The sequence below is a fragment of the Notamacropus eugenii genome, chromosome 4 (assembly GCF_028372415.1).
Source record: "Notamacropus eugenii isolate mMacEug1 chromosome 4, mMacEug1.pri_v2, whole genome shotgun sequence".
NCBI classification, from domain to species: domain Eukaryota; kingdom Metazoa; phylum Chordata; class Mammalia; order Diprotodontia; family Macropodidae; genus Notamacropus; species Notamacropus eugenii.
This window is the reverse complement of record NC_092875.1, coordinates 393,546,748-393,573,616: the sequence shown is the minus strand read 5'-3', so window position 1 is coordinate 393,573,616 and position 26,869 is coordinate 393,546,748. Positions and strand designations below refer to the sequence as shown.

At 40.7% G+C, this 26,869-nt stretch overlaps 1 protein-coding gene across 7 annotated transcripts in view; it reads left to right on the top strand.

The window, feature by feature from the left end:
• Positions 1 to 13,299: 13,299 nt before the first annotated feature.
• Positions 13,300 to 26,869, top strand: part of LOC140501668 (F-actin-capping protein subunit beta-like) — a 137,740-nt gene continuing 124,170 nt past the window's right edge. For 2 of the 7 annotated variants that reach the window (XR_011966311.1, XR_011966310.1), the window contains exon 1: positions 13,300 to 13,731. Coding sequence is in view for 5 of the 7 variants with exons in the window: in XM_072605495.1 (XP_072461596.1) it covers positions 16,565 to 16,639; positions 20,569 to 21,489 (996 nt within the window). In the remaining 2 variants the exon portion in view is untranslated. The other 5 variants (XM_072605497.1, XM_072605499.1, XM_072605496.1 and 2 more) reach the window with 5 other exon arrangements.

The window sequence follows — 26,869 nt, the reverse complement described above, 5'->3', positions numbered from 1 at the left end:
CCTGAAAAAACTTTTTACTTTGAGAATTTTGTGACACCCTTTGAAATAATGGGAGGTGCACAGGTCTATTACCGAATCAAAGCGAGGAATTCGTGCTCTATAGTGCTTAAATAAATGGGGAATATTTATATTAGGTGAAATAAAAATAGACCCCTTCCCTCAACTTGGTGACCTTTCTGTATTCAGCTGGCATCAGATTACCTCAAAGTATAGTGTTAAAGTCTGAGCTCACATAACATTTGAGGAATAGAGAACAAACAGCCTTAGCAAAAATTGGGAAGTAGGGGATGTTTGCCTTATGTGTCCTAATTCTCATTTATTTGCCTCTCTTTCTGCTTTAAGTTTTTCCAGGTTCCCCTTGCTATTATGCTCCTCTCTGGTTGCTTACCAATGGTTTCCCAACCCCAAGTCTATGTTCCCTATTCTTGTGGTTGTTCCTCTCCATTACATAGAATTGGCCCCATTGTGGGGAGCAGGAGACCTTCCATTCCCCCCAACCTAATATCTGGTCACTGGATTCAGGAGAAGTGAGGCTGGTGAGCTGCACAGCCCTCCCTCCCTCAAAACAAAGTCAAGTGCAAGTCATGCCATCCTTTGTCTGATACAATGGTCTTCTTCACAACAACAACAACAACCTGCCAATAGGTCAGAGAGGCCAATAGTTACAACTGCTGTTCTTTGGGGGAGCCATAGATTTTTCCCTTCCCCAACCAACCTCATTGCCCAGCTACCAAATTCCCACTGGGTACACCATGCCTACTCCTAGCTGGATACTGACCTCAACATCCCTATTTCTGTTGGAGATATCCCAGAGCCCCACTCTACTCTAACCCTTAAACCCATATTCTCTTGTTAAGTGACTGATTGTCTGTCCTGCTGATGGGGTACTTGGGTGCATGTGCTTGGACCCCAATTCTAAAATCACATTTCTCTCTAAAAATCACTTTTCTCCCTAGCCTCAAAACACTATCCTTGGAAATTTCTCTCCAGTCTGAGGACAGCCTGCCCTAGCAAAACCTTTATTTCTCTTCCTGATACAGTAACCAGCTTCACCTACAGAATTTTTTAGTTTGAATCAGCTGTGTACTAGCTGAACTGGCTGTGTACTGGGTCATAACAATATTTACTACTCACTGACTAATCATATGTATCCTAGACTTAGGCATACGTATACGCCCTTACATTTATCTTGTCTAACAAGACATTGATAGGGGCAGCCTGGGTATTTCTCAGGCAGCCCTGACCATTAGTTGACTTAGTGACATTTCAGGTCTAAAACCACACCTTCATGTAACACTGTTCTGCGCTATTTCCCAGTGAAGTCTGGGTAAAATACCTATGCAGTAGATGCTAGAAGGGCATGTTCCTTTGAAAACTAACCACTTCTTGATCACTCCCTAATCCTATCTTGAACCATCTAGTTAGCATATTTGGCACATGCTTTACTATAGAATATCCTATATAAACTTTACCTGTGCCCCTTTCAAATCACAGGTTCCCTAAGAATGCTTTCCTGCTGAAAAGTGTAACAATAAATCGTTACCACCTTGACTTCAAGAATGCTTGAGTCTGCCAATTCATTCCAGATGACCTTCTCTTGTATTCCAGTCTTTTGTTGGGGGGGGGGGGGTGTCTCAGAATCCCCTCCCCCCCTTTTCCAATCTTAGTCATTGCCATTATTTCATAATAGCCTCTGGGCCCTGCCATTGTTTCTGCTATTTTCCCTGTTTAGGTACTACCTTGACTTTTCTTCTGCAATGGTCCCTCCTTTATGGATTGTTTTCCCCAATCATTCCCCAATGATTTCCTTAAAAGTAGGTGCTATCTTGATTTTCTATCCACGTCCTTGGAGTTTAGAACAGTGTTTAGCACAAAGGAAGCTCTTAATAAGTGAGTTTCCACTATGTACCTATAACATAGCACAAATATTAAATTGTTTGTTGGATGATGAATGAATGAATGGATGGATGGATACATGGATGAATGAATGACAATCAAAACTGACCTTGGTTTCTGGAAGACTTGTCAGCAGAGTGCAAGTTTGGGTGGACTTTCTCAAACTGGAAAGACTCAGCTTGGACTGCATGTCTCTGCTATCAACTGAATAGCTGGAAACTCATCACCAAGCTGGCCTCAGGGTGAGTGTTTTTAGCCTCAGCAACTCTTCAAGACTGTATTGTGGTGGGATTGTGATTTGTGTTGGTGAAGGGAATCTTTTTCTGTTGAGGAAATCATATATTCTTAAAGTACTGAATGATGGAAGTAACTTCTGATAACAGCATAGAACTGAGGGAAATTTGGCTAATCACTTCTACTGTGGATTGTATTCTAACCAATTACCCTTCCCAGCTGCCATCAGTGATAAATGGAGATATCTTCCCTCCTCACCATTCTAAGAGGCATTTGAGAGAGACATTAGAGGGTCAAAGAGTGGAATTTAATCATTCTTCTAAAAAATCCTTATAATTACTATTTCCTTTTTCTTAAGATCAGACTTGTGATTTTATTAATATAGGGAACCAGGGTCAGGAAACTTCCTTTCCTACTCTTTAATTTATAGTTTTAGAAAGTTGCTGGAGTGTGGAGAAGTTAAATGACTTTTCTAGAATCACATGGCCAGTATATGTCAGAGACAAGATATCCACTATGCCAGGCTGCTTCTGGTACCTTAGTAGTTTTAACTGGAACTTTTTTAAAAAAAGAAAGATAGTAACTGGTGATTTAGTAAATAAGTTATGAAAAAGCATGCCAGAGTATCTTTCATCCTTTCTGTTTCTCTTATCTGAACATTTTAGGAAATGTTGGTAAGATTTTTTTACTTGAATCAATAATAGTAATAACTAATAATAGCTAACATTTTTATAGCACTTACTATGGCAATTCTGGGATGTATATGCTACTATTATCCAGATTTTACAGGTGAGAAAACTGAGATAAACAGAGTCGAGGGTCACACAGCTAGTAAGGGTCTGAGGCCAGATTTGAATTTCAATCTTCCTGATTCAAGGCCCAGTGATGTAGTCCTGTGCCACGCAGCTGCCCTTTATTTATTCAGGTAATCACTTCAATATTCTCTCTCCCAGAAGCAGACGTGATTGATATAGAATGCTGATGTATAATGACATAGATATAGTTCTAGGTATAGTAAAAACAGCACAGACTTCGTAGTGCCACTGACTGCCTATGTGACGTGGGGCAATTCCCTTTACCTTATTGGAGTTTAGCTTCCTCATCTGTAAAATGAAGGGGTTGGATCATATGGCCATCTAAAATCCCTTTGACTTGAATACCCATCAGTTGATTCAAATGGTCTTGTGCCTAGCTTTAGCACCGGTATAGTCAAGTTGTTTAAGGTGACAATGAAAAAAGTCTATGTATGTGAGCCGTCACTTACTCCGATAGGTGCAAATGGATGTAGGTAGAAAGATATGTACTCTATATTTGCTTATTCACCTCCTTCTGGTCTTTCTTTCTCTATGTCTCACATTTCTGTACCTCCTTCCTCTCACTCCTCCAACGTGTTTATAAAGTCTGACAGTTGACCTCCAAGAGGTTGTTGGAATGCCTCACAAATATGACAAAATAACAGGTTCTTCCTAGCTCCTGTTACAGAGGCAGCCAGTTCAAATCAGTTTAGAAGAGCTAGTCTGGTTAGCCTGGGCCAGTAAATGGGAGCAGTTGAAACATTCTTCCATAGCTAGTAGAACCACAGGTTTGTATAGAGAATGAGAGGTGTGGAACCTTCTAGGGAAGGACCTGAGCAAGCTTACACAGGATGTGACAGCACACCTGGAGGATGCTCTGTGTAAGCTTACTGGTATATACCACAAGTGTGATACAAGTGTATTATTGCTAGGGTGAAATGTTCTTGCATATCTCCCCTTGATTCTTTCCTGAGCTCAAGGCCCAAAGAATATATAAATGAATCCTCCCTCTACTGCTGCTAAGCCCATTCACTCTCCTAATTAAACAGAATGAAACCTTTAGCTTAGACTTTAGATATCCCCTAGTTCAATCCCTTCATTTCATAAATAAGGAAAGGGAGGCACCTTGATATGAAGGTCAGGCAGTTCCCTGAAGGACCTCAGATCTCCTTGGGGGTATTGCAATAATTACCTATTTGAAATATGCTTATTTAGCTGAAGAAGATATACTTAGTTGCAGATGTGCTAGGCCAATATTTGTCATGAAAAATCAGTGGAACTTTTCGGGGTCAAAGAGGACATAATAGAAAGCTTTTTTGTGCGTCTTTCAGAATATTTCCTATTTGGTCAAAAGAAATGACTCTTTCAGTGCACATCACAGAATATTTCCCACAGCATGAGACACTTGCTACTCTCTATTTTCTATCAACAAATGATCTTTATGATGATAAGGCATATTTCTAAGTATCCATTGCCGGTGGTGTTATAGTCACATCCCTATGTGTGGCTGCAGAGGGCTCCGCAGTACTATGATCCCTGGTGTTTTAGTAATAGATTGAGAATGAATGACGTTACATTTAAAGAGGTTTGGATTTTGTTTATAGCTTCACCTAGCATTTAAGTGGCAATGTGCAGCACTTTAAGCAACATAAAAATGGTCTTTGGATTCCTGCAAGCAACTGCTTTCACGTGGAGAGCACTCAGTAAATTCATCTGGCCTGTAACAGATTTCTAAGAGGTAGTGAGGATGAGCTGGCAGGGTGGGGTGGGGGGAGTGGGCAAGAGCATCTTTTCATTTCCCCTGCAGGGCTGACAACTCATGGATCTTGTTTTCCATCAGATGCACAGAGCTGTTGATGAATGAGAATGGGATAACGAAGTGGGTAGTGGTCAAGTATGGATTTATTTAAATGCTGGCACAACTTTGCAGAGAATCCATAACATACTATTGTATGTACGGAGTGATTCCTGTTGCCAGCAATATCCAGAACTCAGCAGAGAACACCTATTTCATTTCTCTTTCCCAGAAGAGGCAAAAAGAAATTAAGAGAAAACAAACAAACCAAAACAATCCAATACCACCACCATGAAAATGTTGCTAGTAAAAATACCTGGACTGTTCTGAGTTGAAAAAACAACTTTTGATCTCTTGACCTCTGACTTTTGGAAGCATTTGTGTTTATGAAAGGTTGGTAGAAGGGCCAGATTTCTCATTATGGATTTATAAGGCCATATAAAGGATATTGGGACACCTAGGTAGCCCAGTGGACAGAGTGCCAGACCTGGAGTCAGGAGGACTCATCTTCCTGAGTACAAATCTGGCCTCAGACTAACTATGTGACCCTGGGTAAGTCACTTAGCCCTGTTTGCCTCAGTTTCCTAATCTGCAAAACCAGGAAATGGCAAACCACTCCAATATCCTTGCCAAGAAATCCCAAATTGGATCATGAAGAGTGAAATGAATGAAAAATGATTGAATGAAGTATTTTATTTAATCTTTCCCTATCCCATTTTCTACATCAGTCAAAAGGAATTACTCCGGTTACCTTAACTCAACAAACATTCAGTTAGCAACTGTTTTGTACAGATAGGCTAAGTATGCTAAGCTGTGGGGGACATAAAGGTTCAGATAAGACATGACCTCTGACCTTATGGAATGTAAGGTGTTATACTTCATTGCAAAATTTATATATGTGTATATACACACACACATATGTATATATACATACACATACACATACTATATATATAATGTATATATCTATATATACACAAAACACATATATATGTGAACATGTGTTCAGTGTTTCTTTGGGGAGAGAAGGTACCCATGGGTAACACTGGTATGGAGTTCCCACATGTATCACTTGAACAAGGATCCAACTAGCAACAAATATACAGGAAGCTTTTGGTTTCCCTGGGTACCACTCAGAGGTCTGGCTTCCATGGCTAGCATATATCCCCTGTTCCTAGGGAATAGCTGACTTTTGCTCCATTTCTTTTAGGTCTGAAGGTATATTCACATCTATGTTATGAATCCCTCTGCTTATAGGTTCCCTGTTTTCCTTGCTTTGGTGTATGATTTCATTGTGCTTCCATTTTGTTTGTGACTTCTGGATAGAGTCACTATGTTTTCCACCTCCCATATATCTTAGCTTTTCTAAAGCTGTCCCTCTATAAAAATGTAAACCTTTCCCCAAATGCCTACTCATGCTAGCATTAATCAAATAGACAAGAGCTAGTGGCTGTCAGATTTTAATTTTATATAAAGGGGAAATAAACTTAGAGCAGTGAAAGGACAGTGGAAAATGGGGACTGGGGAGGGAGTTTATTCAGATAGGAAAATGCTGGCACTCATGCTGCAGGCTGCAGAAACCTAATCAGCTTCTCTGACTGAAATCAGCCCTTCCCTAAAGGGAGAGGAAATCTACCAGAAAACACAGAACATAGTACCAGAAATCTAAGCTGAAACATGTCTTCAGCACTAAACTTTGGGATAGTGTTTACTTGAGTCTCTCATCTCTTCTGCAGTTGCTTGCATTGTAGGTACTATATTCACTTACATATCTGTAAATCATACAGAATAATTTGTTTAAAAAATTCTAAAAATCATAACAATAACTGAAATTTTCTTCAACATAAGAATAATTATTAAAAATAATGTTCATCTAAATCCAAGAGTAAATATTATATGTAATGGAGAGAAACTTACAGGCTTTTCTAAGAAGATCATGAGTATAGAAATTATTCCTGTTTTCACCACTGCTATTTAACATAGCTCTAGAAATGCTAGCTATATCAATATGACAAGATAAAGAAATTGAGGGACTAAGCATGGAGAAGAGAAAACAAAATGATCACTTTTTGCAGATCATACAGTGGTATATTACAGAACCCTAGAGAATCAAGTATAAAATCAACTGAAATAATTAATAACTTGAGCAAAGTTGCAGAATATAAGATAAATCTATATAAAACAGTAGCATTCCTATATATAATAAATACAAAGAAGAGCTAGAAAGAGAAATTTCTTTCAATATAACTACAGAAACTGTAAAATACTTGAAAATTTACCTTCTAAGATTCACTCAAAGACTGTGTGAATCTAACTATAAAACAATCTTTGAAGAAATATAGACCTAAATAATTAGAGAAGCATGTATTGCTCTTGGTTTGGTTGATCCAATATAATGGCAATTCAACTTAGATTGATTTACTTATTCAATACCATACCAATAAAACTCCCAAAAGAATATTTTACAGTGCTAAAAATTTGGTAATAAAATGCACATGGAGGAGCAAAATATCAAGACTCTCAAGGGGAAAGAAAGGTGGTTAGAAAGGGGACTATCAATAGTAGTTATTAAACCATACTACAAAGAAGTAATCATTAAAATTACTTGGTATTGGTTTAAAAATGGATCAGTTGAACAGATTAGGTACCCAATGTACATAAGCAAACATACATTATAGCATAGTGTTTGATAAGTCAAAAGATCCCAATTACTGGGGGGAAAACTTTTTTAGGGAAGGACTCACTATCTGACAAAAACTGCTGAAAAAACTATATGGTGGTCTGGCAGAAATTAGGGTTAGCCCAATATTCACAACATATACTATATAAGGTTCAAATGGACACATAACATAAAAATATGCATATACAAATTAGAAAACCAAGGAAGAAGTTACCTTCTGGATCTATGGATGGGGGAAGAATTCATGAATAAACAAATGACAAAAAGGCTCATACAAGAAAAAGTGGAAAAAAATTTTATTACATAAAAATAAAAGGTTTTTGCCCAAACAAACCAAATGTGATAAAAATAAGAAAGGATGGGGTAAGGGGGGAGGGAATATTTACAATAATCTCTGATCAAAGTCTCATTTCCAAGACATATAAAGAAACTAATTTAAATTTGTAAAACTAAGAGTCATTCCCCAAAAGATAAATGGTCAAAGGATATGAACAGGTAATTTTCAAAAGAATAAATCCAAACTACCAACAATCCAATAAAAAAAAAGGTCTAAATAATTAATAATTAGAGGAATGCAAGTTAAAGCAACTTTGAAGTTCTACCTCATAGACTGGCAAAGATGACAAAAGGGGACAATTGCTGGAGGAGCCTTAGGAAAACAGACAGATTATATACTGTTATATTATACTATGCTGTGAACTGGTCCATCAGTTCTGGAAAGCAGTTTGCAACCATGCCCAGAAGGTTACCAAATTCTCTCTCTCCCTCCCTCCCTCTCTCTCTCTCTCTCTCTCTGTATGTGTGCACACTTGCATCTACACACACACACACACACACACACACACACACACACACACACACGTTGACCCATATTACTACTAAATCTATACTCTGAAGAAATCAAAGGAAAAAGGAAAGATTCTGCTTTCCTTTACAACAGCTCTTTTCCTGGTTGCCCAGTTTTGGAAACTACAGGGCCCTCCTCCTATCAGGGAACAGATGAACAGATAGTTCTTTGATAGTGATACATGAATGCAATGGAATGTTATTCTGGCATAAGGAATTACGAAATTGAAAATTTCAGAGGAAACTGAAAAGATTTTTAAGAACCAATTTATAGTCAAGTGAGTAGAATTAGGACAATTTATATAATACTAACATCACAGACGTAAAAAAAATCTTTAGAACTCTGATCTGTGCGACCAAAAGAATGAAGATAATAGAGAAGTAATGAACTTAAAATGCAGAATGAGACACACATTTTCATACCTGGCTAATGAAGGAATTTGTTTTGTTGGACCATGTAGCAAGTATTGAGAGATCAATTTTTGTTTTTAATTTGCTTAATTAACAATTAAAAATAAATCATATTAAAGATATACAAAGAAGATACTTTGTATGCTTACAGAAAAAAGAGGTTGTTATTGATTGGGAAGATCAAGGAACATTTCTTGTAGGATATGGCATTTGGGATGAACTTTGACAAATGGCTAGGAATTCAACAGGCCTAGGGGACAGGATGATCAAAGGTAAAGAGGAAAATAGGTGTGTGTTTGAATGACAGAAAATAGTGTGTGGAAAATAGTTATATGAGACATGGCTAGAAAGGCATATGGTACCTAAGGAGCATTGAATGCCAGGCAAAAGAAATTGAGATTTACATGGCAGGCAGTAGGGAACCACTGAATTTTTTTTTTTTTTATTTTCACACAATTTTGGGTTACAAATTTTCTCCCCTTCTATCCCCTCCCCCCCCAAACCCGAGCTCTCTAATTGCCCCTGTGACCTATCTGCTCTCTCCTCTATCCTCCCTCCCTGCCCTTGTCTCCGTCTTCTCTTTTGTCCTGTAGGACCAGATAGCTTTCTTGACCCCTTAGCCTGTATTTCTTGTTACCCAGTGGTAAGAACATTACATTTGGTCCTAACACTTTGAGTTCCAACCTCCTTAGCTCCCTCCCTCTCCACCCCTTCCCCTTGAACGACAGGCAATTCAATATAGGCCATATCTGTTTAGTTTTGCAAATGATTTCCATACTAGTTGTGTTGTATAGGACTAACTATATTTCCCTCCATCCTATCCTGTCCTCCTTTACTTCTATTTTCTTATGGTCCTTTCCCTCCCCATGAGTGTCGACCTCGTATTGCATTCTCCTCCCCATGCCCTCCCCTCCATCCTCCCTCCCACCCTGCTTGTGCCCCTGTCCCCCACTCTCCTGTATTATGAGATAGGTTTTCCTATCAAAATGAGTGTGCATTATATTCTTTCCTTTAGTGGAATGTGATGAGAGTAGACCTCATGTTTTTCTCTTGCCTCCCCTCTTTATCCCACCACTAATAAGTCTTTTGCTTGCCTCTTTTATGAGAGATAATTTGCCCCATATAACTTCTCCCTTTCTCCTCCCAATATTTCTCTCTCACTGCTTGATTTCATTTTTTTTTTTTTAGTATGTGATCCCATCCTCTTCAATTCACTCTGTGCACTCTGTCTCTATGTATGTGTGTGTGTGTGCATGTGTGTGTGTGTGTGTGTGTGTGTACTCCCACCCAGTGCCCAGATACTGAAATGTTTCAAGAGTTATAAATATTGTCTTTCCATGTAGGAATGTAAACAGTTCAACTTTAGTAAGTCCCTTATGATTTCTCTTTGCTGTTCACCTTTTCATGGTTCTCTTCATTCTTGTGTTAGAAAGTCAAATTTTCTTTCCAGTTCTGGTCTTTTCATCAGGAAAATGTGAAAGTCTTCTATTTCATTGAAAGACCATTTTTTTTCCTGAAGTATTATACTCAGTTTTGCTGGGTAGGTGATTCTTGGCTTCAGTCCTATTTCCTTTGACTTCTGGAGTATCCTATTCCATTCCGTTCTGTCCCTCAATGTAGAAGGTGCCAGATCTTGTACTATCCTGATTGTATTTCCACAATACTTGAATTGTTTCTTTCTAGCTGCTTGCAATATTTTCTCTTTCACCTGGGAATTCTGGAATTTGGCCACAATGCTCCTAGGAGTTTCTCTTTTTGGATCTCTTTCATGTGGTGTTCTGCGGATTCCTTGAATATTTATTTTGCCTTCTGGTTCTAGAATCTCAGGGCAATTTTCCTTGATAATTTCATGGAAGATGATGTCTAGGCTCTTCTTTTGATCATGGTTTTCAGGTAGTCCCAGAATTTTTACATTGTCTCTCCTGATTCTATTTTCCAGGTCAGTTGTTTTTCCAATAAGATATTTCACATTATCTTCCATTTTTCGAATCTGCGCAGTATGTTCTGAGATATCTGTCTTTCTCGAAAAGTCCTTAGCGTCCATCCGTACCATTCCAGTTTTGAAAGATCTATTTTCTTCAGTGAGCTGTTGAATCTCCTTTTCCATTTGGTTAATTCTGCTTTTGAAAGTATTCTTCTCCTCATTGGCCCCTTGCACCTCCCTTGCCAGCTGAGTTAGGCTAGTTCTCAAGGTGCCAATTTCTTCAAGATTTTTTTGGTTCTCCTTTAGCAGGGAGCTGATCTGCTTTTCATGCTTCTCCCTCATCCCTCTCATTTCCCTTCCCAGTCTTTCCTCCACCTCTCTAACTTGATTTTCAAAATTCCTCTTGAGCTCTTCCATGGCCCAAGCCCATTGGGTGGGCTGGGACACAGAATCCTCGGTTTCTGTGTCTTTGCCTGATGGCAAGCATTGTTCCTCCCCATCAGAAAGGAAGGGAGGAGGTGTCTTTTCTCCGATAAAGTACCCTTCAATAGTTTTATTTCTTTTCCCTTTTCTTGGCATTCTTCCCAACCAGTGACCTGACCTCTGAATGTTCTCCTCACACCCACCTCGCCTCCTGGTCCTCCCAGCCAGCGTTTGGGGACTGAGATTCAAGTGCTGCTTCCCGCCTTAGGATTTTTGGCGGGGGCAGGGCTGCTATTCAGTGTGAGAATTAAGTTCAGGTGGTCAGGTCGGGGCAGGGCCACCTCTCAGGCCCAGTTCCCTCAGGGGGTTTATGCACAGACCTTCCACAATGGATCCAGGCTCCTGCCCATTTGGGGAGCCCCTGTCCACAGCCGCCTCTCAGCCCCCACCTCCCGGGGGGGCCCGAGCCATGGGGGCACCCCACTCCCCTCTCAACCCGCCAAAGAGACTCTCTCACCCACCCCCGTCAGTCACCTGTTGGTGGGGGGGCCCGTGCCGCCGCTGAAGATCCCGCCTCCGGAGCCCTCTCAGATCTGTGCCTCTCGGAGCTGCGGCCGCCGCCGCCGGCGCAGGTCCGTGCTGGGTTCCCCGTCTGCAGCACGACGGACCTTTTGCGAGAGGTTTGCAGGTCCCTCTGTGGGTGGGGGGACCCGCGTGGCCGCTGGAGATCCCGTCCCCGTAGCCCTCTCGGATCTCCTCCCCTCAGTGTCGCTGCACTCCGCTCCCCGTCCCGGCGCCCAGTCCACGGCGCGAAGGACCCCCCGCGAGAGGTCCGCAGGTCTCTCCGGAGCAGAAATCTCCCTCGCTCCAATACTCCGTGGTCTCTGGGTGCAGAATTCGCCCTGGCTTGGTCCCCTCTAGCCGTTCTGTGATTTGTGGGTTCGGAGCTATGTGTATGTGCGTCTTTCTCCTTCACCATCTTGGCTCCGCCCCTGAATTTTTTTTTTTTTTAATTAGCAGAAGAGTGATGTGACCAAATGTATGTATAAGGAAGATTAATCTGGCAGCAGATTCTCTCCCCTCCTTTTCCTTCCTCTGAATTTACCAAGGCCTTCTTCAGTCTCTTATCTATAATTATATAAAAATCCTTGCTTTTGTACTTTGAAAGGTCTTTAGTGGGTTCACACAGTATTTCCTTTTTAATAACAGAAACCTAGCTTGGTCTTTTACTTAAAATAGTTCACATGCATATTGAAGTTTAGGATACACAGAACCATAAATGCAGTGACCTGTTTCCACATATAATGGGACTTTCTCATTGGAGGTTGTTAAGCAAAGGTTGGGTGTTGGGTATATTGTAGCAGAGATTCCTTTTCAGGTATAGGTTGGACTAGCTGGCAACTGAGTTCCTTTTCAACTCCAGAATTTTGTTATGGTTTATAAGACACATTGCTCACAATAGCCCTATGAAGTAAGGAATATGCTCTTTTAAAGAGCTATGTTATCATCTCTCTTTAAAGAAGCCAAGAATCTCAGACGTCAAGTGACCTGCCCAGGATCACCGGGCTAGTAAACCTCAGAGTCAAGATGTGAACTCCTGAGCCAAGACTAGTGCTCTCTCCACTAACCCACCCTTCCTTGCTAATTAGTCTCTCAGGGTTAAACTAACCTTGGAGGGTTAGCCCTCCAAGAATGATTATCATAGATTTAGAGGGCATTGCTGAAGTGGATATTATGTTGAAACCCAATGATTTATGGGAACTTTGAGGTTTTAGCAATTGTCTCTTGTTGAAAGAACAGAACCACAGAGGCTTTTCCTGGAGAGAACTATTGTGATTTCCTGGTTGTTTTCTCAGAAGTAAAGCCAGACTGAGGGTCAAGATTTTCCTTCTGAAAGCTTAATATAGGTGAAAACTCTATGCGATACTGAAATAGTGGTGTGGTGGAAAAAATGCTGGATTTGGAGTTTGAAAGATAGGTTCAAAATCCCCACTCTACAACTTTCTGCTTAGGCACCTAACTTCTTTGGTCCTCAGTTTCCTCATCTGAAAAAGTGAGGGGGTAGGCTACATGACTTTTTAGGTTCCTTCCAGCCCTAAATCTATGAGCTCCCTATGATCTTATGAATTGATGTCAAGTGCTTATGTCAGGAAAACTTTAGTTGAGAAAGATCTCCTAAAATGCCTTTCAAATCAATTGCTTAGACTGTTTCCTCAAGGAATTCTGATTAATGAATGCCAGCCTTATATAATTTTATCACACTTTAGCTAATTCTTCAAAGCTAGAAGTTGGAGAAAGGAAGAAAGGAAGGAAGGAAGAAAGGGAGGGAAGGATGAAGGAAAGAAGAAAGAAGAAAGAAAACAGAGAGAAAACAAAGCAAAGAATCTGATTTAATTCTTCATTTTTGTCTGCTTGGAAAAAAGTAAAGGATAAGAAAGTTTTAGCCAATAATAGGATGTAAAACGAAACAGAAATGTTATGACTGACCCTAAGAACAAAGTCAGAGGTTTTGATCTTTCCAGATTTGTGGACCTGGCCTCCTGTTAATCCAAATGAAGATGGTGACTTGATCTTTTATCCTAGGACCTCAAAAAAATTCTGCCATCATCCATCATTTTTGTCACCCACAAGTGATTTCCAAAGGTCACTAGGAATTTTCCTGGTCACAACCTAGAACAAAACACCAGCTTAATGACTTTGGTTCAACTGCTTCCGTCTCTGGGAAAAGGTAAGATTAGAATGTTCTAGCGAAAAGGACTTAGTCCCAGTTCAGAGGAGATTATAAAGAAAGAAAACAAAGGGAGCTTGTTTTTGCAGAGCATTCCTTGGTCTCACCTTGGAAATACTTGAGAATCTCCTGACTGGCTGCATGTTGGTGGTATTTGAAAAGCAAATCAAAAATGCTGCTTCTGCAAATGTGAATGCCTAAATATTAATCAAAGCTAGACTGTAATTCTGCTGAAATGTGTAATGAGATTTTCCAGTTGTCAATCAATGTAATTCTGACAGTCCTAATGAGATTCTGGTTTAATGTGTACTTCTCAATAACCTAGGGGCTGAAGCAGGTGTTGCCCTCCGTAAGAGACAACTTGCAGACTGCTTCTCAATTTCTTCCCATCTGGAAGGAAGGAGGGTACCTATAAATTACCCCTGTCTGAGGGACCAATGAGAGACCAAGAGGACATTTAAAGATAAAAAGGATGAGTTTCTCTTTCTTGGACCCCCTACCTTTGGATCAAAGCAGTCTCTGGGAGAGTGATAGGTTCCAACTGGGACTAGGTCCTGTGTGGAGCTGACAGTACTGATGATATCCTAATGAAGGGAAGGCAAAGTGTTGGAACTCTGAAAATTTTGCTCCTAATTCCAATTGAAATATCTCCAATAACAGCCATTAGTTAAATGTCTGCTCCAGGTAACAAAGCATATTTACTGCCACCTCTCTGGAAGTAATGAAACAGTATTTAAATTAGACTCTTTTTCCCCAGCAGATGAGTGGAAAAGCAAACTCTTTAAGTTTCCTATCATTCTGTAAAGCCTGAAACCATATCAAGTAATCACTTCAAGTCTCACCAGGGAAGAACAGTAGGTAGGAGGCTATTGGGGATTTATAGGCTCACTTAGTTCTATAGGCACAACTAGCACCATAAAAACAGAAGAGAAAGAGTTCTCTAGCCCTCCAGGGTAAGAAATACACTTTAAAGTCTTTATTTTTATTACCCTTGTGAAAATAAGGCAGTATGGCACCACGTTCAAGGAAGGGACTTAAAAGTCTAGGGCTGAGACTTCCAATCCTGTATCTTCTCCCTCAGCCCCTCTGGGATTTCATGCAGCTGTTATAATCTCTGTTACAGTTTCATTTCTGTAAAATGGGGAGAGCAAAATTCATCCTGCCTCAACATTAAGGGAGGAATGATTAATCTGTAGTTACAGAGTTCTGAGGATAGGCTCAAGGTTCTTTGTAGAGATCATAGAATGGTAAAGCTGAAAGGCATTAGAGAGGTGGTCGAGTGCCAGGGTTCTTAACCTGGGGACTTTTAGTAAACTCCTTTTGGTTAATTTTGGTAACTATTTCAACATAAGTGGTTTCCTTTATGATCCTATACATTTAAAAATATTATTCAGAGAAAGGATCCATAGGCTTCACCAGACTGTCAAAAGGACCCATGACACAAAGAAGGTTATGAAACCCTGATCTGATAGCAAAACAGTATAGCCCATCTCTTCCATTTTACAGACTGGGAAATAGGACCAAGAGAATTGAAGTGATTTACTCAATATCCCATAGTAAGTTAATGCCCAAGGTGGGACTAGAATCCAGATATCTTAATTTCTAGTATGGTGCTTTTCCACTACAGCTGACAGCATATTGACCCAATCAAAAGAAGAACCTTTTTCTAAGATTTCTGGACAGAAATCATTCTGGCTAATAGCCATCTCTGTCTTATTTCATAGGTCTTCTGTTCCTCCCATTGAAAACTTTACTTGGACCACTGAAAGTCAATGGGAAAGGGTGACCCTTTATATTCTTCACACATGCTCTGTCTCTCTGTGTCTCTTATGTCTCTGTCTAGGTCTCTCTCTCCTTTTGGTGATCTTACCAGCTTCTCTAGGTTCTACTATATCTTTCTGCAGTTAAAGGGGGGGATGGAATAAGTATTAAGTGCTTACTATGAGTTAAGAAACGTGCAGATACTTTATAAACATTATCTCATTTGATCCTCACAACCACCCTAGGAAGTAAGTGCCATTATCCCATTTTATAATTGAGGAAACTGAAGCAGGTAGGTTTAGTGACTTGCCCAGGATCACAGTAAGTATCTGAAGTCAAATTTGAACTCAAGTCTTCCTTACTGTAGGCCTGGCACTGTCCACTGTTCCATCTAGGTGCCAAAATCTAGCCATTGGTTCTCTCTTGAGCTGTATTTCCGTATTATCAACTACCACAACTGGGCATTTCCAACTGAATGCTCCTTAAGCATTGGTAAGTACATGAGCAAAGTCTCATGCAGCCCTCTAGATCCCTACACTCCTAGAGATCATGTCCTGTTGTCGGGAGGGGTCAGTTAGCTAGTCAATAAACCTTTATGAAGCACCTATTATGTGCCAGGCACTGTGTGTGCTAGGCACTGGGGATACGAAGAAAGGCAAAAGACAGCCAGGAGCTCACAGTCTAATGGGGGAGATAACATACAAACAGCTATATGTAAGCAAACTATATACAGGATAAATTAGAAACAGTAACAGAGGGAAGGCGCTAGAAGTAAGAGGGAATCAAGGAAGGCTTCCTTTCTTGAAGATGGAATTTTAGTTGGGGTTTACGGAGGTCCAGGGAAGCCAGGAGGCAGAGGTGCTTAGTAATAGGTGCTTTCCAGGTATTGGAGACAATGAAAATGACTAGAGCTGAGAGATGAAGTGTTTTCTTTAAGGGATAATAAGGAAGCCAGCATCATTGGATTACAGAGAATGTGGACCAACTGAGGTCAGGGACTCAAGCTACTTATTTCTGAAATTCCTTCTTTGAGACCTGAGTTACCTGATTGATGAGTGATGGACAAAAACATATGACTAGATGTAGCTGTCTACCGTTATGTTTCATATTCCCAGGCTATCTTTCTGTCATGTTCCCTGACCTGAATGTGAGCACCTTTCTACCCCTTCCTCTGAGAATGTATTTAGTCATTTTTCCATTATGTTTGACTTTCCATGACCCCATTTGGGATTTTCTTGGCAAAGATATAGGTGTGGTTTGCCACTTCCTTCTTCAGCTCATTTTACAAACGAGGAACTGAGGCAAACAGGGTTAAGTGACTTGCCCAGGGTGACACAGATAGTAAGTGTCTGAGGCTAGATTTCAACTCAAGAAGGTGAGTCTTCCTGCCTCCAGGCCTGGTGCTCTATCTTCTGCATTACCTCACTGCCTTTTGTCTGGGAGCCTGTAGAGCCAAGATGATATTCACAGTGCCTATCTAGGCCATGAATATCCCTCGCAATTCTGAATTGCGAAATACAATAAACTCTTCAGATGGAAGACAGAACCAAAACATTTATTCAGACACCAGAAAGTCAAATCTATCATAGTAACCAAAATCTATATACAATAGCAATGCACAGAACAACACCATCCCCAAGCTTTCCCCCTGCTAGGCTTCCCACAAACCAGGTCATCACAGGCAGACTTCCTTTAAACAAAATGCCTTTGTCACACTCCCAGTCAGCTGTGGGCTTGCTTGAGCTGTGTCCTTCAGTTCTGACTGCTCTGACCAAATTTTCTCTCAACTCTGCTCCAGCTCGACCCCTTCCTGCTCCACCCATTTGACAAGTTCCTCCCACCACAGGCTCCATGTGATCCAGGCTTCCATGTGACCCAGGCAAGTCACATGGGCCTATTAATGAATGAGAAAGATCTCCCCATTTAAATGCCCATTACATGTGGCCCCAAGATCTTTCGTATTCATTACATATTCAGGTTGGTGGGGCAACTGGTATTAACAGAACTTTAACAGGGATAACAGAAAATAAACATATAAAATAATATCTTAGATAACTGGTGTCAACAGAACTTTACAATAATATAACAGGGATCACACAAAATAAGCACATAAAACAACATCTTAGGATGGGGCACCCTATCACTGCCCCCTCGAATGAATGGGGCCCAAAATCTTGGGGTAAGGGGCAAAAGTCTCTTCTTCCATAGCTACTTCCTGCGGAGATTGGATATAGAACTGTGCTTGCCCCAAGAGGTCCCATTTGAGAGGTCGTTTCTTTACCTGCTATCCAGAGCTTGGTTGACACCAGGTCTACACATTACAGTCATGGACAGGGAGTGACATCCAGCTTAAGCAATCAGATATCTGCAGGTGGAGGGTACTAAATCTACAGAAAACAAATTTGACATACAAGGTGGACAGACAAAAAGTCAAAAAAACCCAAGGAGACAATAACTAGAAGCAGGATAGTTATAGCGTCAGTCATACTTCTGGAGTCCCACTATCATAGCCTCATTCACTGTCACCTTGTTTTCCAGTTTGTAGTTTTGGAGTCATCATTCTGGCTAGAGGTATACTTTGTTTAAGCTGATCTGGGGCCTGGCCAATCTCCCATTTTTCCTGCAGGTGTGACGAACCTGGATTCAGTAGGGGGAAGTTCCTGCTTTCCTGCTCAGTCTAAAATTAAGCTTCTTGCCTCAATACATTTTATATAGTTCATTAGTTGGAATGCCATCTAATTCTTCTAAAATCTACCCCTGCTCTCAATAGAGCAGTAAACAATTCTTTTCTTGTCAGTCTATTCTGACTTTGAATCTGCTGGCTACTTATTCTTCTCTCTCTGGGAAATTTATCTTTTTCATTGATTCTCACCATCCAATGTATCAACAATTCTCCCATCCTTTGGGTGAAACTACTCAAAATAGCTGTGACCTCCTGCTGAGCAAAATCCTCAATTACTTCCCCAAACACTGTGGGGGCCCCTTGATTTTCCTGCTTTAGCCCATTCTCTTGCCTGGAAGGAATAAGGCAAATCCTCCCACCCTGGAACTTCCATTTCTTCCTCTGTCTTCTCTACCTTTCTGTCTCCAAAAAGAGGTCAGATATTTCGCAATCCCATCCCTGTCACCATTTTTAGTGCCAACAAGATATTCACAGAACCCAGAGTGGGCATGAATATCCTGGAACAATTCTGAATCGTGAGATACAACAGACTCTCCACATGGAAGACAGAACCAAAACATTTATTCAGAAACCAGAAAGCCAAATCCATGACAGCAACAAAAATCTATACACAATAACAATGCAGAGAACAACACCAGCCCCAAGCCTTCCCCATGCTAGGCTTCCCGCAAACCAGGTCCATTAAATCACAAGCAGGTCCTCTTAAACAAAATCACAAACAATCTCTTTCACTCACGCTAGCCAACAGCCTGCATTCTTCCTAGCTCTGACTGCTGTCATGACTAACTTCCTCTCAGTTCTGCTCTAGCTCTACCTCTTCCTGTTCCATCCATTCAGCAAACTCCTCTCACCACAGACTACATGGGACTCAGACTTCTGTGTGATTTAAGCAGGTCACATGTGCCTATTAATGAATGGGAAAGGTATCCCCATTTAAATTACCATTATAGAGCCATAATCAAATCAACAGTATCACAAATATTAGAAAGGATGTGCCAGTTAATTGCTTATATGGCTCCACAAACCATTCTTGTGACTTCCCAAATAAAAGCATCCTTCCCTTTCCACCACCCCTCACATATGTTGTCTCTCAAATAGGGAACTGCCTTACTTTGTATTTGTATCCCCAGGGCTGAGCACTGCATGGTATATAGTAAGCATCTAATAAATGCTTTTTCATCATTTCTTTCACCCTGTCCAAAATGGAACTCATCTTTATCTTCAAGCCTACCATCTTCCAGACTTCTTTTATTTCTACTGAGAGCATCACCATTTGTCCAATAACCCATATCCCTTACTTCAGAGTTATCTTTGCATTACTCTCATTCCCCATACCTGCTCAGTTACCAAGTGTTATTAATTCTACCCCTAAAACATCTCTCCCATCCCTCCCCTTCTTTCCCCTCACATGGCTACCACCCTAGTTCAAGTCTTCGTCTCTTCTTTCCTAGAGTATCTCAGTAGCTTCCTCTTGCTAATTAGTGTCTTTCCTTTCTACTTCATTCTTCATATAGATGACAAATTGATGTCACTCGTCCCTCAAGAAGCTTCATTGGCTTTCTCTTGCTCCTACAATGAAATACAAACTCCGTAATCTGTCATTTAAAATCTCCCCTAAAATATTGCCCTGTATTTGCTTTGTATGTATTTTATATTTAATTATATTTATACTTGTTTCCCCCTGTACTTCCTCCCCCAAAATTGGATATAATTTCCTCGAGGAGAGGGTCCTCGTTTCATTTTTGTTTTTGTATCTCCAGTTCCTTCCACAGAGTAAGTGATTAATAAATGTTTGTTGAGTTAATAAAATGTTCATTGACTCAGCTACATATTTCTTACATGTAAGCACTTTGGCATTTTTTGTGTGTGACTTCAGAGGCTGTTCCTTAGTAGAACAAGTATAATAAATTCTCCTTGACTCAGTCACTATGAAAAGAGTTCAGTCTGAAATGTCAAAAAGTCTGAATTATAGACCATTTGCCAAAACAAAACAAAAACATGAAATTTGAATACTTTTAAATACTTTGGAGCCAGCTGTAATAAATATGAATATGTTGTAATGAGTATTTCACTTATTTAAATATACATGTGTACTTCCACAAAGTCTGAGGGTGCTTAAAACAGTCTTTGGTCTTAAGTTTTTTAACTTTGAGCAGCTAGGTGGCCAAGTGGAGTCAGGAAGACTCAAATTTGGCCTCAGGCAGTTTTATTAGTTGTGTGACACTGGGTAAGTCTTTGGCCTTGGTTCCTCATCTGTAAAATGAGAGGGAGAAAGAAATGACAAGTCACTACACCATCTCTGCTAAGAAAACCCAAATAATATCAAAAAGAGTCAAACCCGGGGGAGGGGGCACTGGAAGGGGGAGAGCCGTGACCTGGCTGTTCACTCCTAGATATCCGCGGAAGTGGAAGCACTGGGCTCTGCTGACACCACCGTTGCTGAAGAAGAGTCCGACACAGCAGAACCGAGCGGGAGTGGAAGTGGGGCTGCCACCATGAGGAACCAGCAGCTGGTCTGTGCCTTGGATATAATGAGGCGCCTGCCACCTCAACAAATGGAGAAGAACCTCAGTGACTTGATCAACTTGGTCCCCAGCCTGTGTGAAGATCTTCTGTCCTCTGTCGATCAGCCCTTGAACACTGCCAGAGATAAGGTGGTGGGAAAGGATTATCTTTTATGTGACTACAACAGAGATGGAGATTCTTATAGGTCACCCTGGAGCAACAGGTATGACCCTCCTTTGGAAGATGGGGTCAAGCCATCCGCTCGCCTGCGCAAACTGGAGATAGAAGCCAACCATGCCTTTGACCAGTACCGAGCCTTGTATTTTGAAGGTGGTGTCTCCTCTGTCTACCTCTGGGATCTGGATCATGGCTTTGCAGGAGCAATCCTCATTAAGAAGGCTGGTCATGGATCAAAGACAATCAAAGGCTGTTGGGATTCCATCCATGTGGTGGAAGTTCTGGAGAAGTCCAGCGGTCATATTGCCCATTACAAGCTGATCTCCACGGTGATGCTGTGGCTTCAAACCGGTCAATCAGATTCTGGTACCATGAATCTCGGAGGCAGCCTCACTAGAGAGATGGAGAAAGTCGAAACCGTGTGTGACTCCTCCCCACACATAGCCAACATCGGACGCCTGGTAGAGGACATGGAAAATAACTTCAGGAGTAGGCTGAATAACGTCTACTTTGGGAAAACAAAGGACACGGCCAACGGGCTCAGGTCTGTGCAGACTTTTGCAGACAAATCCAAGCAAGAAGCCCTTAAAGATGATCTGGTGGAGGCTTTCAAGAGGAAACAGCAAAGTTAAGCCTGTCCTCCTGCTAACGAGCTGCGCTGCGCACTCACTAGATTCCTTTCGTAGAGAACTCTGCCTCCGTGTGCTCCCCCATGTCACGTAATAGTGCGCTTTCGAGCTGCGCCATCTCTCCCGTGAATAAAGCTGTATAAGCCTTCTCAGTCTGACACCGACTTTCCACCACATTTTCCTATAAGACTTGGAGGCTTCCATGGAGACCACGGGTTGTTGTTGGGTTGTGTTTTTTTTTTGGGGGGGGGGTGCTCTTTAATATCTCTCAATGTCCTCTTCTCCCACCCTCACCCCACCCCCAGTCCATTTATAGGCATCCAACACAGTCCATCTGTCTGTTTGGGCCTGCCTTCCCACCTTTATGTTACATTGGTGTAAAAAATGTAAAACAAAAAAAAGAGTCAAACAACTGAAAAACGAGTGAACAGCAACAAAAAGTTTAATATCACTGAAACCTTGTTTCAGACATCTGCATGAGATGCATTTTCATAGCTTTTCTTAGGTAATTTCTAAAGACAGAAGGAACCTTAGAGATCACATTATAGGATCATAGTTACAGAACTGGAAAGAATCCTAGATCACTTAGTCCAGACTCTTCATTTTTAGGTAAAGAAACTGAGGTCCTGAAAGGATAAATGACTGCCCAAGGCCACACAGTCATTTTTCTGTAACTCCAGTTAGGATTTGGAAATCAAGGAGAGGATGAGATTACTATGAGTCTTCTCTTTGACACACATACACAAATATGATATATTTATAAACATATATAGGGATGTGCTGACTTTAGCCAGCTTAAATAGGCTAATGAGATTTGATTGTTAAATTTTCAGAGTGAACATTTAATCCTTGGAAATCAGCAAATGTTATAAATCAGGGCTTGACTTATTATATTGTTCATTGTCTAGATCAGGCCTGCACAACATATGGCCTGTGGGCTGCTTGATGCCTGCCAAAGGATTTTGGGCAACAGAGAAAAATGTATGGTTGCCACTGCTGCGCTCTCTCCTGTTTGTCATGTGACCTGTGACAACCAACCAACATCAGTCTGCCTTTAGTCTAACCTATCTGCTGCCTGAAGAAGTTCAAGCCTATTTTAATTTTGGTCCGTATCTATTGCCAATGTGCAGGTCTAGTCTAAATTTAAAAAAATGTTGGAGAAAATGTTAAAATTCAACTTAAAAAGATATTGTATATATATTTTTACTCTGGTGAACTAGGTGTTAAATACTTACAAGAACACTTGCATATGTATAAAATAAAATTATATATATATATATTGAAAGAATACATATTATTAATGACCAGTGATTTGGGGATATCCAGAGTTCTCCCCCTTTTTTCTAAAGTCCTCGTTTCAAAGTTCAGTTTTTAAAGGACATTACTGATAATGAAATTGAATTAACTCTCTCCTCAGTCTTGGTCAGACCCCACCCAACCTTACAAAGAATTTAATCAAGGTGGGGAAGCCCATTGTGTTCTACACAGGTTTAGGTGGGTATAAATTCTTTGACTGTATGGCCCAAGCCTGGGCAGTTTGGAAGTAAATGGCATAAAGTTACATCCCCCAACCCTTCATTAGAATAGTTCCACCTCTTATTGTAATACTCATTCTCTCTCGTTAATTTTTAACTAATCAGGATTGATTTCCACCCTCATGAACACCCACTCTTCCAAGGGCATATAAACTATGAGCCCACCACCATGATTGAAGTCTTTGGCATTTGAAGGTCACTGACTCTTTTATTAATAAAATGCTAGCATTATTAATAAAATGATCAATTACCCAGAAACTATTTCTCTTGAACTTTTTAAACGTCACAGTATATGTGTGTGACTTTTTTTGTATATAAACACACATATATTCATATCCTATAAAATTTATTTCTAGTGCAGTGACACTTGGTCCAGATGTCATTCAGTCAACAAGTAATCACTAAGTACTAATTTTGTGTGCTTCGTGGACCTAAAGCTAAAAAGAAAAGGCAAAACCAGCCCCTGTCCTCAAAAACGAGGGAGACAACAGTAAACAAGAAAGTACAGAAAGAGTATATAGAAGGTGATCTTAGACTCTGTCTAGGAAGTCACTAGCAGGTGGGTCAGTACGGGAAAGCATACAGAAAGTGGGATTGAAGATGAATCTTGAAAGAATTCAGTGAAACTAAGGGACTGAGATAAGGAAGGAGAACATTTCAGCTGATTGCTACTACAAAGGCACAGAGACAGGAGAGAGTTTATGGGGATAATTAAGGAGTGTGGAGACTGTAAATATAGGAAAAGTCCAGGTTATAAAAAGCATAAAATGCCAAAAATAGAAAAAGTACTTTACATTTCATCTGAAGGTAATAGGAAGCCTTTAATCAAGTGGATATGCGGAGTGAGTTAGGGGCAGCGAGGTGGTGCAGTCGATAGAGAACCAGTGCAGGAGTCAGAAGGACCTGGGTTCAAATCTCACCTCAGACACTTGACACTCACTAGCTGTGTGACCTTGGGCAAGTCACTTAACCCCAATTGCCTCATCCTGGCTCATCTCCAGTCATCCTGATGAATATCTGGTCACTGAATTCAGAGGGCTAAGGAGGAGAAGTGAGGCTGATGACCTGCACAGCTCTCCCTCACTCAAAACAAAGTCAAGTACAAGTCATGTCATTATTTCTCTGATGGCATGGTTTTCTTTGGCAAGGAAAGATGAACACACATGTGGAGTGAGTGAGATTGAAAAGTTGAGTATGATACTTAGCTTTTGAGCCCTGGGAAGATGGTGGTGTTCTCAACACCAGTAAAGGGGAGATTCAGAAGAAGGGTTCATTTTGGTGAAAGACAGCCAGTTCTCTTTTTGTCTATGAAACATCACATTTGAAATATCTAAGAGGAGATTGGTGATGCAGGACTGGAGTTCAGAAGAGAGATTAGGCTTGGATATTTAGATCTGGGAATCATCTGCAAAGGGATGATAATTGAACCCTTAGTAACTGATATCACCAAGTGAGATAGTAGAGTGAAAACAGAAAAAGACCCAGGACAGAACTTTGGTGGACACCCCTTGGGTGGGAATGATGTAAATGAAGATCCAGCAAAGGAGATTAAGAAGGAGCAGTCTGATAGGTAGAGGACATGGAGAGAGTAGTGTCATGAAAACCTGGAGAAAATAAAGTATTCAGAAGAAGATGGTCAATAGTGTCAAATGCTGTAGACCAGTCAATAAGGATTAAAAAAAAAAGAACAAATCATTCGACTTGGAAATAAAGTGATCATTGGCAATTTTGGAGGGAATGCTTACATTTTAAGATTTCCCTTAGTTTTGTTTAACAGCACATAAAGAAGAATGAAGAAGGTGGGTGATGAAAACAATCTCCAGTTGGACTTTGACAAAGTGGGATTGGTGATAGGACAAAGGGGCAGGCAAGCATTTAGGCAATGAGCATTTGTTAAGTGTTTATTATATGTCAATAGGGATTGACTTCAACCTGAAGTAAACGGTCAATGGCCTCAGCATTGATTGGTGATGGTCTGTTGAGAACACTATGGAAGTGTTCAGCCCATCTCTCTAGAATCATGTCCTTATCACTAATCAATGTGGCTCCATCAGCAATGAGTAGTTGTGATGCACCATAGGTTTTTGGTCCATAAATAGCTTTCAGAGAATCATAAAAGCTCTTTGGACTGTTACTATCAGCATAAAACTGAGTTTCATCTGCCTTCTTACTGAGCCAGGAATCCTGCATCTAAGCTTTGCTTATACTTTGTTTTGATGGAATTAAATGCTGCCTTCTTAGAGGTGGAAGATTCTGAGGATCACCTGGCAGGATAAGGTACCAGACACTGAAGTCCTTGCTTGAGCTGAACTGCCAAGTATTCAAACTGTGCTTCAGAGAGTGCAACTTTGATGGGCTGGCCACGTTGTTCGAATGCAAAATGTATCTTGCCAAAAAAGACTTTTGTGGAGAACTTGCATGGGGCAGGCAATCACATCGTGGCCAGAAGAAACAAGGGCACTCTCAAGGACTCTCTCAAAAACTTTGGATTTGACTGTGCAACATGGGAGACACTGGCACAGTACTGCTCAGCATGGCTTGCCCACATGAGAAAAGATGCTGTGCTCTTTGAGCAAAGCAGAATTGAGACAGAACAAAGTCAACACACGATGCGCAAATTTGGGATATTCACACCCAAATATTCATACGGACTATCTGTGCCCAACCTGTGGTAGAGCATTTTGAGCTCATATTGGTCTGATCAGCCACAGTCGGACACACTGAAATTTCTCTTTACAATGGTGATGTCATTTTGGTCATCTTCGAAGACGAAGGACAATAACCATTATGTGTCAGGCACTGTGCTAAGCACTAGAGATACAAATTAAAACAAAAAGAAAAACAATACCTACCCTCAAGGAGCTTACCTGGTAATGTAAGAGGGGAGAGGAGAGAAGGTCCTTTCATGAGAATATGTTGTTGAGGTCTGGAAAATCTGAGCATCACTAGGGAAGGGGAATGGAGGTTGACTGACCTGGGTCCAGGGCTGTGCTGAAGCTAGTTTGTATTGGTGAAAACAGATTGTTAAATTTTTTGGTGTGAGCATTTACACCTCAGACGTCAGCAAATGCTACAAATCAGGGCTTGAGTTATTGTTTTGCTGATTGTCTAGATTTAAGAAAGTGATGGAGAAATGTTAATAATTCAGATTAAAACTAAAAATGTGGCATAAATTTTTGAAAGGTAGTTGTTTAACATTTACCAGCACACCCCTGCCTGAATCTCCCTCTCCCCCAAAATGGAGGCACTAGGAAGAACTCATGAGTAAAGGATTCAAGAATAGAAAGTGATATAGAGTTGAACTGGTTTGCCAAGAGGTTGAGATAGGGAATGGAGGGTAGCCAATTTGAGATTTATGGCCTGGGAAAGAAATGAAGGATGGAATGGAGGTCCTGGTGGAGATGAAGAACAGGGTAGAGGTTAAAAGGCCAAATAAAAGATGGAATAATAAAATATTATGACCAGATAAGGAAATTTTAGAGTTCATGAACATGGAAATAGAACTCTTGTAAGTAATGAAGATTAAGGGAGTGGTTACTTCGTATTTACCTGAGGTTGCCTGCAGGAGTAGATCATGAGAATTGAGTAGATGGAGGAATTGAAAGTAATGAAGTTGGAGGGAGCTTCATTACATATGTTGAAATCCCTTAGTATGAAGACAGGAATTCAGGTAGAAGGACTGCAGGTTAGACCCCTAACTCATTGAAAAAGGAAGAATATCATGGATGTTAATAGATAGTGTAACTGGATTGAAAAATAAGTTTAGATTAAATGTACCTCAAAGGAAGGGAGATTACTGAGTGATGTTTATCAAAGGAAAGTTTCTATTTGGCAATGGGAAGAAAGGC